Here is a 14,938-nt window from a genome sequence, read left to right on the forward strand (position 1 = left end):
GGTGGGATAGGGAGGGTGGGAGGGAGACGCAAGAGGGAGGAGATATGGGAAAATATGTGTATGTATAGCTGATTCACTTTGCTATAAAGCAGAAACTAACACACCATTGTAAAGCAATTATACTCCAATAAAATGTTAAAAAAAATACATAACACAAAAACTATTGAAAATGTAGAAGAAAAAAAAAAGGGGGCTTCCCTGGTGGTGCAGTAGTTAAGAATCCACTTGCCAATGCAGGGGACACGGGTTCGAGCCCTGGTCCAGGAAGATCCCACATGCCGTGGAGCAACTAAGTCCAGGGACCACAACTACTGAGCCTGCGCTCTACAGCCCATGAGCCACAACTACTAAGCCCGCATGCCACAACTACTGAAGCTCCTGCACCTCGAGCCTGCACTCTGCAACAAGAGAAGCCACTGCAATGAGAAGCCCGCGCACCGCAACAAAGAGTACCCCCCACTCACCTCAACTAGAGAAAGCCTGCGTGCAGCAATGAAGACCCAATACAGCCAAACATAAATAAATAAAATAAATAAATTTAAAAAGAAGAAAATGTAGGAGTAACTTCATTAAAAACACACAAATAGAAGCTTTCCATATACCTTTTTCAATATAAAATAGCCCAAGCATGCCAAAAATAAAAGCATAAAGTAAAACCGCAAATAACAAACTCTAAAAAAATGTAAACACTTTCATTGCTAAGTAGAGAAGGTAAATTTTTTATATTCATAGAACATGCACAAAAATTTGCCATGTACTTACCCTCATAAAAATCATAAAATTATTCACAATATTGTTGGCAATGTTATTTTATCATGATCCAACAAAATAAGAAATAAAAATAAAAATAGCTACAAAAATGTTATAACACTTGAGAATTAAGAACTCTGATAATCCATGGGTAGAAAGAAATCAAAACAAATTACAAATTATATCAATGCTATAGATACAAAAACACATCAATCCAAAACTATAGGATACAATGACAATTATACTAAGAAGAAACATTACAGTCTTCTTTCCCTTTATTATTAAAGAAGAAACTCACTAATCTTAATAAAGAAACATAGTACTTGTAGCACAAATCTTACAAAATCAGAAAAAATAATTTAGCTGAAAAAGGTAAAATAAATTGATCAAGGTAAAAGTTCAAATTGATGAAGTAAGAATAAAGTTTAATAGCCATTAAAACAATCTAAAGGCTAATACTTCTAAAAGCTCAATAAACAGGGAAACCCCTCTTGAGTCTGTTCATGGGGAAAAAAAGTGTGTGGGTGTGTGGGGGGGTGTGTGTGTATGATTAGAAAAAAAAAGGGAAACATCCAGAAGAAATTAAAGTAAGTACTTAAGAATATATAGGTATATGGCAAACAATTTGTTAACCCAAGAGAAAGGAATAATTCCCCAGAAAAGATAAACTATTAAAAACTGAAGTAAATAGAAGTAGAAAGCTTGAATAATTTTCATAAAAGAGTTTGAAAGAAGGGTTTTAAAGTTACCATTTTTAAAGAGACCAGTATCAGGTGGCTTCACCATAGAGTTCCATGTAATTTCTAAGGAGCAAAACTATTTTTTTTTTTTTCTTCATTCACAATTTTTATTTCTTGCAGTGAACTTTTTATATCTTCAAAGTCAATTTATCTTTAAAAAAATTAATACTTCTTATTCATTGTACAATCCATCCCCCCTCCCCCAAGGAAAACAAATTCAGGAAGGAGTCATTTAGGGGGCAGTTGAAATAGGTACTATAGGTTCGTGACAAAGGCTTCCCAGCTCACCATCCTGTACATATACAACAAAATGGCAGCACCTCAAGTTCACCTAAATGAAGTTAGGTTAACTATTATTTAAACTATTCCAAGCCATAGAAAAATATTAAAATCTCTCCTACTTATTTGGTGAAGTTACCATTATCTTAGTACCCAAATATTATAATAAAAGTACATAAAATATATAAATTATAATTTAATGTCATTAAATAAAATATAAGCTTCTGTAATATATCAAAAGGATAGTACAATATGACCCAGTAGAGTTCATTCTAATAACACAAGAACAGTCCCACATTAGGAAGTGTATCATCAATTATATCAACAAATTGAAGGATAAACCATATGATTATAATCATGAATGACAAAAAAATTATTTCATAAAAACTCAGTCATGCCTAATAAGAACAAAGTAATTTAGTATCCCAAAAATATTTAAACATAACACTTCTTAACAAAAACATTAATACACATAGAAATAAATAATCCTTACACTTCTCTGATTAAATGTCTGAGAAACTTTTAATACAGCTAAATGCCTAAACTATGGTGAAATTTGATGGTAGTAATTGACAAAGAAGGACAAATTTGAAATTTTCTACTTACATATAAAACATACACACAAGCATATACATACCTCTGTACATACATTCACATAGCTAAACACCATCAAATTCATATATAAACGCATGTGTGTGTCCTCTCACAGAAAATATATACTACATGTGTAACTATACATCTGTATTTACTCTATGTTAAAATACTAGTTTACCTGTTTAGGCAGCCGGAACAAGGAATTCTTGTAGAAAATGTCCTTAGCCTGGCTCCATGTACCATCGATGATGATGATTGTGGAAGGATAAATAGGAGAAGCTAATATAAATTCTTCCAAATTAGCAGCGTCAGCCCCTGGATATAATATTAATGTATCAGACTTCCGACAAACAGCTGAAAGTTCAGGATCTCTAAAAGTTTAAAATAAAAGTCTTTATTAGCCTGGGGTGGGGGTGAAGTTTTATTATTCTTATTGAACTTCATTCAAAAATACATGTCAGGGCTTCCCTGGTGGCGCAGTGGTTGGGAGTCTGCCTGCCAATGCGGGGGACGCGGGTTCGAGCCCTGGTCTGGGAGGATCCCACATGCCGCGGAGCGACTGGGCCCGTGAGCCACAACTACTGAGCCTGCGCGTCTGGAGCCTGTGCTCCGCAACAAGAGAGGCCGCGACAGTGAGAGGCCCGCGCACCGCGATGAAGAGTGCCCCCCACTTGCCGCAACTAGAGAAAGCCCTCGCACAGAAACGAAGACCCAACACGTCATAAATAAATACATAAATTAAAAAAAAAAAAAAAAAAGAATGACACAGCCTCTCTCTGCAAGCAACAAAACAAACTTGAGGGGGAAGGAGACAAGTTAAAAGTCAATTAAAGACAATAAATGGTATAATCTTCAAACTATAATAATAAGTGGCATCTACAAAAATATACAGCCAATACCAGCTCTAACAACATCCTTTTAGATTGGGATCAAGGTAAAGATAGGGGCTTTCGCCACTCATAATACACATTGTACTGAAGGTCCCAGTTACTACAATAAGGCAAGAAAAAGAAATAAAAGGCATAAACATCAGAAAGGAAGAAATATAAATGACTCTATTTGCAGATAATGCTACTTACATAGAAAGTTCTAGGGAATCTACAAAACAATTTCTACAACTAACAAATAAATTTAGAAAGTCATAGTATACAGGGTTAATATACAAAGCCCAACTGCTTTCTTATATACTAGTGGCAAAAAACTGAAAATAAGTATTTTTAAATTCCATTTACAAAGGATACTAAAAGTAGTAAGTCTCTTAATCATTCCCCCATGGTTACATCACATACTCTAACAAAAAACTAAATCAATCATTCAGGACTTCCCTGGTGGTGCAGTGGTTAAGAATCCGCCTGCCACTACAGGCGACATGGGTTCGAGCCCTGGTCAGGGAAGGTCCCACATGCTGTGGAGAACTAAGCCCGTGCGCCACAACTACTGAGCCTGCACTCTAGAGCCCACGAGCCACAACTACTGACATCACGTGCCACAACTACTGAAGCCCGCACGCCTAGAGCCTGTGCTCTGCAACAAGAGAAGCCACTGCAGTGAGAAGCCTGCGCACCGCAACGAAGAGTAGCCCCCACTCGCCGCAACTAGAGAAAGCCCGCATGCAGCAACAAAGACCCAATGCAGCCAAAAATAAATAAATAAAATAAATACATTTATGAAAAAAATAAATCAATCATTCAATTACCAGATTAATAAAGTCAATAATCTTAACCAGCTTTAGTTTAAAATCCATAAGTGAATAATAATTTACTGAGTAAGCACTATATTTGGTACCATCAAAAATACTGAACTTAATATCATAGGCTCAAAATGGGATAGGCTATTTAGAAAAATATCAAGTTTCTCATCCCCACGCACATCTGTGGAAGGGTTAGATAGCCAAATGTCAGGGATGACTCAGATAGTTTCCACTTCTACCACCATAGATGCTCACCATTTTTGCAATAAAATAACCGAGATCCAAGCTGGCAGATTATATATCCACACCTATCCAAGAATTACAGAGAAACTATCATTATAAAGAGCCTCTGTGTGAAAGAAGTGTCACAGTGTAAATTATGTGGTTGCTCCCCATGTGAAGAGCTCTGGATGGTGCCTCCACTCCCAACGAAACAGCAGAATCTGCAACAGCAGCACCAAGCCCAGAGCAAAGCTCACCTCTGGGGGACAAGGCAATGCAAACTGTGCAAAAGAAAAATCTATATGAGAAAAGAATGCCTAACCAATAGTTTCAGAGAAAGGAAAAAATGATTTTATAAAGTTCTAACATGATGTTATTTTTGTAATATAAAGCTAAAATAATAAAGGAAGGAAAAAGTTTGGTCAATTCCTTGGGCTTGGTGCTGGCACTAGTCTTACTTAGCATTTTCATAAGTGAACTGAAAAAGAAATCTCAATATTTTCAAGAGAAATTAAATTTTGCATCTAAAAATATATTTAACTGTGTAGATAGGATCAAGGTAATTTGTGAAGCCTGTGAATAGGTAGAAAAGCAACAAATATGCTTCAAAGGTAAGAAACAACTTGTAGAAAAATTTCAATATACATCCAGCATATTATACATATTTATAATAATGGGTTCTGTAATACAGTGTAAAATAAGATCCAAGAATATTACAGAACTGTCTGTGAAGATATCAACTAACAAACTGCTGCACATACTGGGCCTCATCAAAAAATATATATATATATTTTAAACACAACAAGAGAAGGCATTCTATCATTTTTTTAAAATATGGATGTGCCTGTAACTGGAACACTAAATATAGTCCTAGTCACTGTACCTTAGGAAAGCCTTCATGGGCTAGAAATGAATATATGTTTATGTAAATGTGTATCATATATAATTGTAAAAGAAAAAGATTAACTAAATCTAATACAAGTACCCTAACATCCTGAAATAAAATATCTTAACAAAAATGAAATAAACAGGAAATATACATGCCTTTTAGGCTCAACATATATACCATGGAATTTAGATAATGCTATAATTTGTTTATTCCATTTTGGTCTGTTTTTGTTTATGTTTTGCTTATCTTGTATTATTTTGAGAGAAAAGGCAGAAATTAAATTTTTTAACCATTTCCAATGTACCATGTTCTAGGTCTAATAGATAACTTGAAGGAAACCATTTTTAAAGTAAAAAAAGAATTTGTTTAAATTGCCCTAAAAGTTAATTTACCTTTCCTCACTGAAGCGACGACCAATCTTGACTTTACACTTATCTTGGGGGAGACAAGCTGCTAGCAGAGGAACTGTCCGCAACACCTTGTTTTCCTGTAATTAAAAAATTTATTAAAATGTAGATTCTAATTAGATAAACACGCTTTTAAAACTTTTTGATGAACATCTGATTCACAGCATTATGTATAATTTTCACAAGTCTTTTACTACAGACCACAGTTTAATAAAAAGAGCTATAGTTTCTCTGACTTATCAGTATTAAATATAATACAAGTGTATATTTTTATTTGATTTGGGTGTGTTTACATGTTTACTGATCAAAAAGGATAACATTAATCTAAATAATAAAGATTATGAAAAATGTAAATTTGTGTTTAACTAAGTTGAATCATTTATTCTGACAAACTTCTTATTTCACTAGTAATTACATTTTGTAGTATGTCAACTTGAAGATAACTGCCTAGATATTTATGCCCCGAAAGCAAGGAAGTGCTCAAAAAAAACAAAACAATAGGGCATATCAAAGGGTCACAGAAGCCAATCTTAAAGAGCACCCAATGGAACAACTTAAGCAACAAAATAACAGTATTTGGATTATAACCCAAAGTATAAAATAAATACAGAGTCTAGACTGATATGAATAAATAAATGGGAGAGAAGTGACAAATCTTCCTCATAGAAGAATTCCAAGTAATAAACATAAACTCTCCCCTCTCCAGGAGGTGGAGTTTAATCTCTCCCTCCTACTTGAGTGTGGGCTGGATTTATGGCTTTCCTTCCAAGGAATAAAGTATGGAAAGAGAAAAAAGTTATAACTTCAGTGTGAAAAAAGCTGGTGACCATTTCTGTAAATTGCATTAACTATCATCATAGTTAATGTTCACCATAAATCAGTGGGTTTTTTTCAACATCCTAACTTCCAACACTAAAAACCACCTTTCTGGTTGCCACAAGAATTCCATTCTTAATCCTAGTAAAGTCAGGTGCTTAGCTATTCTGCTTTAGCCTCGTACTTTTCTTGGTTATTTTGGTCTATAGTGCTCAGTCACTGCCTGGCTCTTCTCCACTGGCCCATCTGGGAATGTCATGCTTGATCAAATAAGTGACAGAGGCCCTCTCTAATCAGTTTACTTACATAGAGCCCAATGTTATCTTTACCAGTTTATATAATCCTGCATATATATATCCTCACAGTGAATAACTTGTGTCTGTAAAAAAGACAATGTACTAAAGGAATATCAAATATTACTTACTTTCCTTTAGGAATATCAGAGTTATTTAGCAAATTGATATACAAAATAATAAAGTTATATATGAATTTATAAAAGTAATTAAAAATAAATTTATAATTACATTATTTACATTTAAACAGAAACCAAAAGTACTGTAGTAACAGTATTCAACAACCACAAACACACACATAGATATACCCTCAGGGACATTTTTGTGTTTACCTCTTTCACCCCTGGGTCTTGGAAGTATTGATCAAAATAACATGTAAAAGGTAAATTTACAGATGCTGAGAGTAGTTAAACTGATCTACCTAATAAAAAGTTCAAAAAGGAAACAGAAGAGTCAGAATTTGCTGGGATTTTAACTAAAAAGAACATGTAGCAGGCTGGCACTCTGCAGAAGCCTGAAAACAGCTATTTGGAGCAGCTCCTATGATGAATGGGACTAGCAGGAGATAGGCGAGAGGGAAGTTTCAGGACATTTTCCAGTGTCTCATACTGTTTTCTTCCCTCCTTACCATCACTATTGAGACTTCGACACATAATTAAATCACTTTCCAAACTTTTGTCAAAGTAACACATGTATAATAGTCAAATTAAATGGTGCCTAAAGATTTGTAATGTTCCCAGATACACTCCCCAATACTACTTCCTAGAGGCAATCACTTTAACTCTTCTAGCTATTTCTTCCAGTAGTTATGTCCATATTTCTATATATGTCTTGCTATTTCTTATCAATTTTAGATATTATCTACAAACTACCATTTATTATCATCATAATAGCTAACTTTAACGTATATAATTCTAAGTGCATTTTATATATTATTCATTTACTATGCACCACAAACAAGTAATGAAGTATATTTTTTATTATGTCCATTTCACTAACGACAAAACTGAAGCACAGAGAGGTTAATTATCTTGCCCAGTGTTACAGAGTTTACAGAGCTGTTAAGGATTTAAACTCCTGAGCCTTACTCTTAACTACAGCATTCTATAACTACAGCCTCTCGTAATAAATGAAAATTTAGATTTCTGACAACACTCCTTACCCTTACATCTTCTAATATTTTTAGTTAAATCAATAAACAGTATTTACATCATTAATGCCTACATATACGTTGTTCACAAAAGGCCAAGCAATTTAACACAACGTTTCTTTCTTGTAAAGTTTTTTGTTATTCTTGAGATAACTGTTTTGTTTTTATCCTTAAGTAATTTTCTATATGCATATACCTACTCTTTAAATGCTCCATCATATCACCTCCATTTCATCCACTCCATCAAGTCTTCTTTTCTCAAAGCCCCCTCCTAGAGCCTATCCAAATGGTTTTCAATCACTTTTTAGGGGAAGTCATCAAATTGGCCTATTCTTTTATTGAAAACAGTATGCTGAGATTAAGCACAAGGCAGCCAAGTATGACTGACGTAGATTAAGATTGTAAAGTTCCTTGGAACTTTAAGGAAAAACAATATGGATGTACTTGTACATACATAAAATACATTTATAGCACACACAATTATGGATGAATCATCTAAACTGTGAATTAACTATGAAGGAAGGAAGGAAGGGAAGGAGGGAGAGGAGGAGAAAGTGGGGGAGGGGATGTGGAGGACAAGAGAGGAATGAACAAAAAAAGGAACAAATAAGAGATATGAAAACATTAAAACTGCCACAAATCAATGAAAACACCTACATTTTAGAAGCCATCTTATGTCTGGAACCATACAACAATGAAAAGGCCCCATACTATGTATATGGCAAAATGAAAACAGCATTCATCATCAAAAGTCAAGTTTTAGCCACAACTGTTATGGCCAGTAAGCTATCATTTTATGTAAATTTGAGCTGCACCGTGTTGTAAGTTTAAACGCAGTAAAATAATGCTAGTGATTAAAGTGTCACAATCCTGACAAAAGCATGTTGTTAACACTGAAAAAAAAAGGTTGCCCGACAAGTGAAATATTTAACAATTTGCAATAAAAGAATAATTGCTTCATCATTTGGAAAAGGAAAGTGACAGATTAATATCCTTTAATGTCTTTGTTAAAGTCTTCAAGTGGTATACACCTCAGAAATTTAAGAAAAAAATTATTCCCCCTTCGAAAGCCTGGAAGAGTTTTAACTTCAGTTTACACTAAACCCATTTTTGTACCATGCATCAACTAGTTTGGTATTGATGATAATTTCTGGTTTTCTATGATCTCCTTCTCTCCTCTCTTCATTACTGCAGTTAATCAAGAGTTACTAACATACGTACACACTAGCACATGCATAATTCTCACCAACAGATGAAATTAACTAAAAAGTCTTTCTATACAACACGTATACATATTTTATATAATTATTTTTATATATACATGTAAAATATACATATTTGTTCTATTCACTTAAAGAAGTAAAAAATTTATTTTACGCATTCATTTTATAACACTAAAATGCTGAGCGTTACCTCTGCCCTAACAAGAAAAGACATCAAAGGATACAAGCTATGACCAAAATTTAAAAAGCAATAATTTCTTAGCTCTCTACTCACAAAATCTCTTTTTTTCCTCCATACAAAATTGTTGGAGTTCTAAATTTCTATATATTCAATATTCATTATACAATTCAGTAATGTACTTTTTATGAAATTACACAATTTTTGTCTGTCTATAAAGCATATGATACTATACTATCATATAATATATAAAAGAAACTATTTTTTCCCAAAGAGAAAGCATTTATCATCAATTTATTTTCAAAAATGCTGAAGAGCTGAAAGGGACGAGTATGTTCATCCGTATGCTCCCTCTTGTGTCCTAATATTCTATCTGAAATTGTGCATTTTATGACATCTTACCTCTGCTGGATGCTGAATTATGTACAAGTGGGTAGAGATGTGTAGAGGATGCACTGGTAGAAATGGACACAAACACACTTTCTGAGGTCGGCTAAAGGGCAGAAAAAAAATGAAAACCTGTATGTTTAAAATAAAATTATATAACAATAACCTAAAATTTGAATATAATCTCACTTCATTATATAGATTTGCTAAAGCTGCCTTCTTTTAAAATGATACCAAGAATGAATTTAATCAATCATATTTTCAATATGAGAATTTGAAAAAAGACTCAAGTAAATTTTTTACCATCCATATAGATCAAAGTACCTCAAAAGATCTTGCCTTAATTATCTTCAATGGAAGAATACTCATAAGTCACCACCATTGTCTTTTTATTCATGAAGAAATACTTCTAATAATTTGCATTCCAAATCAAGAACAGATCTCATGTCAAAGAGAAACCTGGCAACTGATCTAAATCATCTGAAGTTGGAGGGAACAAAATGATGATAAAATATTAGAATATAATTACCACCTAGAAGAGAGTTCTAATCAAACTTAGCCATCAGTCAACATGGAGAGCTTACCAATTGTGAGAAGAAACCCAAACGGGCCACCAAAGTATATTTGGCTAGAATTATATCCACAGAACGCCAGTCTATCCATTTGTTTTCCCTTTTGTTATTGTTTACTTTGTTGTTTTTGTTTTACTTACTTTTTAGTGCTTTACTATTGTTTCAAAAATACTTATTACAAAATTCAGATGGAATAAAAGGGTATACTTCCCATCTCAGTCCTCCAGCCTGGTGCATTCTCTTCCCTAAGGACAACCAGTGATTAGTTTCTTGTGTGTCCTTCCAAAGGTACTGAAGTAGTTTACCATTATATCCTATATTTAATATGTGTGTTTATAATATGAAATTCAACAAACGGCCAGATACAGTATATGATGGAAGTAAATTTTCACAGTGGATCACTATTATAGGCAGATGTTACATGCCATTACAACAGTATACAAGTGAATGTTATATTAAAGGGAATTCCCAACAGCATATTTACTACTAGAAAACTGATCGTTATCAACTGTTCCCTCAATTTTACTTATGTTGAGTTATAGCCTAAGGTAAGAAATACTTATATTAATAAAACACAGTGTGAGTAAATTGGTTCAATTATATCTACCACCTCATTCTGCAAGAAACTGTCAAACCTTTGTTCCTGCTGAAGAAATCATCTAGATAATATCTTACGCAGAGGTAGAAATGTATTGTACAACATGACCCCACTTCCCCTCTCCACCACTGAACCCAGAGTGGATGATTAACCAAAGGAAAATCAATATACTTGCTTTCCAGTGATGTCTGAAATGATTCCGTGTGACTACTCAGTCCTACAATGGGTTCCTTCTCAGGAATGTGAGCAGATTTATAGGAATGGAGAGTCTTTCAGTGGTCCCAAGAAGACCACTTAAACATAAGTAAACACAGGAGCAGTGACTGATGGGACTACGTATACTGACAAACAGATCAAGGGCTGCAATTAGAAAGGATTTCCCATTCAACAGGAGGAGGAAGAGAATAAGATACATTAGAATTCTAAAAGTTTAAGTTTCTGATTTTTTTTATAAAGACTTTTTTGATGTGGACCATTTTTTTAAAGTCTTTATTGAATTTGTTACAACACTGCTTCTGCTTTATGTTCTGGTCCCTTGGCCCCGAGGCATGTGGGATCTTAGCTCCCCAACCAGGGATTGAACCCACAACCCCTGCATTGGAAGGCAAAGTCTTAACCACTGGACTGTCAGGGAAGTCCCTAAGTTTCTGATTTTTTTATATGAAACTCTGCATATGACTGCAATGCATGATCAGATGTCAGTAAAATTCTTTCATAAAATGTAATTTAAGATCAGATGAAGCCATTTTTAAAAAATCAGAATTTAACTGGATATCAACTTACATATTTATAAATTATATGATTCTAAGAATATGAAAGAGTGCAAAAATGTCATATGTTTTATGTAGGAAGCATCTACATATCAGCAGGGCCAAAGAACTGCAAAACCCAACAAGTAAACAAGCTGAGTGAAAGCTGTAGATTTCTGCGGGGAGCAGAAAACTAGGTAAAATAAACACTAAAAATAACATCTTTAGCTCATGACATATATAGTAATTATAAAAGTCCTTAGTATGACAGGATAGTGCAAAGAACTGCTTTAGCTATTGATAGCTCTGGGTTTCATGTCTGACCAAAACCTCTGTTCATGGGGGGGAAAAAAGTTACCTGGGATAGTAATTTCTTTACTGGAAGGACATGTTTGATCTTTAGGAAGATTTAGAATTAAGTAGTTTGGAGAGTTCCGCTTCCAGGATAACAAGGAAAGTTGCTTCAGAGACCCACTCTCCAGTGAAACAAGCAAAACTGACAAATACTGTTTTAAAAAACAACCATTTAAAGTCTCTGGCGGGACTTCCCTGGTGGACAAGTGGTAAAGAAGCCGCCTTCCAATGCAGGGGACGCGGGTTCGATCCCTGGTCAGGGAACTAAGATCCCACATGCCACGGGGCAACTAAGCCCGCATGCCACAACTACTGAGCTCGTGCGCCTCAACTACAGGGCCTGCGTGCCACAAACCACAGAGCCCATGCACTCTGGAACCCACGTGCCACAACTTGAGAAGAGAAAACCCACACGCCACAACTAGAGAGAAGCCCACGCACCACAACGAGAAACCCGCACGCCACAACAAAGAGCCCGCACGCCACAAACAAATGATTCCACGTGCCTCAAAGAAGTTCCCACGTGCTGCAACTAAGACCCAGCACAGCCAAAAATAAATAAAATAAACAAATAAATAATAAATAAATCTTTTTTTAAAAACTTAAAAAAATAAATAAAGTCTCTGGAAATTGTCCTAAGGGCATATTCAAATGAAGAAACATTATTCAAGAAAATCTATGAAAACTTGGTATTGGGATAGTTTGTGGCATTTGATCCATAACCCATTTACTACCTTGCCCCAGTTTAGGTTGACAGAAACTCCACTCCAGGTAAGTGTGGCCAAGAGAACAGAGCTTCCTCTCAGCTTTCAATCAAGACTTACCATATGTCACAGAGAAAGGTAGACCATCAGCATTTCTCATCCCTCCAACTCCAAATTGAAGAAAATAAATTCCTGGTGAGTGTGGCCAACAGAGCAGTCTCCCTTCCTCCACCCAGCCTCCACTTAAAAAACAGAAGCTTTACCACAGTGCAGTAGGCTGAAAATGCTGGGACCCCAACTGTTCTCACCCCAGTTCACTTGTAGGACAGAAGTTCTACACCAGAAGCAGCAAGTCAGAGGCTACTGACCAGCCCTGTGCCCAGAACAGTGGCTCAGAGAATCCACCCTAGAGGAGAGGCAGACTATAAGAAAAGAGAGCTCTGAAGCTCTCCCCAAAGTAACTGACTTTATTTGAAATGGAGTGTGAGAAGTTCAAGCCTAAGGGTGCTCTCAAAAACAATAACTCTTCTTAATTAAGAGCAACAGCTAAATCATAGGCCAGCTAGTTTATCAGAAAGAACCATGGAAAGAGACAGCTAAGAAGAACACACATGCAGTCAGAAAAAAACTCAGAGTGGCCTCAAAAACTACCCCTCTCCAAATTTAACTGGATCAGACTGCTGAGCAATTTATTCTCCAGGGCACTGTATGGAAATGATAAAATGATCAACTGATAATTAGTGGAGCCTAATGGACAGGATGCAATACCAAAAGAAGAAGGCAGCTTTAAAGAAAGATGTTGTAAAGAGATACTCAAAGATAATCTGCTAAAATCATTGTAATACTGGTGGTGTTTGCACAACTTTGCTAATATAACAGAAAACCTCTAAATTATACACTTTAGTAGGATAAATGCCATGGTCTGTGAATCGTATCTTAATAAAGCTGTTTTTTTTTTAATATAAAAATGCAATGAAAAAAGAATGTTCAACCTAATTAGTAAGAAAGAGGCATTTTACCACTATTTGACATCATGTTATGTTAAGGTAGGTTTCCTTCTCTACAATGTAAGCTACCTAAGAGCAAGGACTTGACCTACTTTTTTCACTTTTATATCCCAGCACCTAGCATAGTCAACTATCAATAAATACTGTTGAATACATGAGGGAATACCTTTGCATTCCCTCTTACCTCAACCTTGAAATTCCTTTCTCCTCCTACACAATTTCTTATCCTATCCTTTCATTTTCTTGCATATCAAATACTGATCTCTCCCTCACTTCCTCTCTAGTACTAAAGCAATTAGTTTGTATTATAAATGAAATTCAGAGTCTCAGATCTTCCTTTGACATTTTTGTTGTTTTGTTTCCTTTTGGCCGCAATGTCCAGCTTGCAGGATCTTAGTCCCCCAAGCAGGGATCGAGCCTGGACCCTGGCAGTGAAAGCTCCAAGTCCTAACCACTGGACCACTAGGGAATTCCCTCAGATCTTCCTTTGTTATCATTTGTGATCTTTCTGGTAAGCAATACCATATAGGGGGCCAAAATATTTACTGAAGAAAATATTTACTTAAAAAAAAAAAAACAGCTAAGCACTTTACGTACAAACACTGTAACTGTGATTTAAGCTAAACTTAGTTGTTTTGGTTTATGCTTTAACATGCTCATAAAATATCATTACCCATTTATTTGAAAGCATGTCCCCTTTATTAACCTTATTAATTAATTAAGAATTTTGCTTATTTATTATTAACAGCAATTTTTCTCATACTTTCCTACTCCACAATTGTCTGCATGTACTATGCTGGTGACTAGCTATCCAAATGTTAAACCATCTCTTACCAAACTAGTGAATAAGTGCAGAGAAATTGCTCTCCTCAATTTAAAATCTTTTTCCAAAAGAATAAAATACCTAGGAATAAACTTAACTAAGGAGGTGAAAGATCTGTATATTGAAAACTATAAGACATTAATGAAAGGAAATGCAGAACACACAAATAAATGGAAAGATATTCTGTACTTGTGGATTGGAAGAATTAACATTTTTTAAATGTCCATACTACCCAAAGCAATCTACAGATTCAATGCAAACCCTATCAAAATTCCAATGACATTTTTCACAGGAATAGGACAAAAATTCCTTAAATTTGTATGGAACCATTAAACCAAACAGCCAAAGCAATCTTGAGAAAGACAAATAAAGCTAGAGGCATCGTTTGCCTTGATTTCAAACTATACTAACAAAGCCCTAGTACTTAAACAGTATTATACTGACATAAAAACAAACATAGATCAACAGGACAGAACACAGAGCCTAGAAATATACCCATGCATGTATGGTCAA

The 14,938-nt window shown here is 34.9% G+C and overlaps 1 protein-coding gene across 1 annotated transcript in view; it reads right to left on the reverse strand.

Annotated features, from left to right (window-relative positions):
• DTWD2 (DTW domain containing 2) overlaps positions 1–14,938 on the reverse strand; it is a 117,368-nt gene that overhangs the window by 83,217 nt on the left and 19,213 nt on the right. Inside the window, exons 2-4 of the mRNA XM_059919425.1 lie at positions 9,634–9,724; positions 5,557–5,651; positions 2,542–2,734 (exon numbers count right to left, since the gene is read on the reverse strand). Coding sequence (XP_059775408.1) covers positions 2,542–2,734; positions 5,557–5,651; positions 9,634–9,724 — 379 coding nt within the window. The remainder of the gene's footprint in view (positions 1–2,541; positions 2,735–5,556; positions 5,652–9,633; positions 9,725–14,938) is intronic.

This window comes from Balaenoptera ricei, chromosome 3, assembly GCF_028023285.1.
Source record: "Balaenoptera ricei isolate mBalRic1 chromosome 3, mBalRic1.hap2, whole genome shotgun sequence".
Taxonomy (NCBI): domain Eukaryota; kingdom Metazoa; phylum Chordata; class Mammalia; order Artiodactyla; family Balaenopteridae; genus Balaenoptera; species Balaenoptera ricei.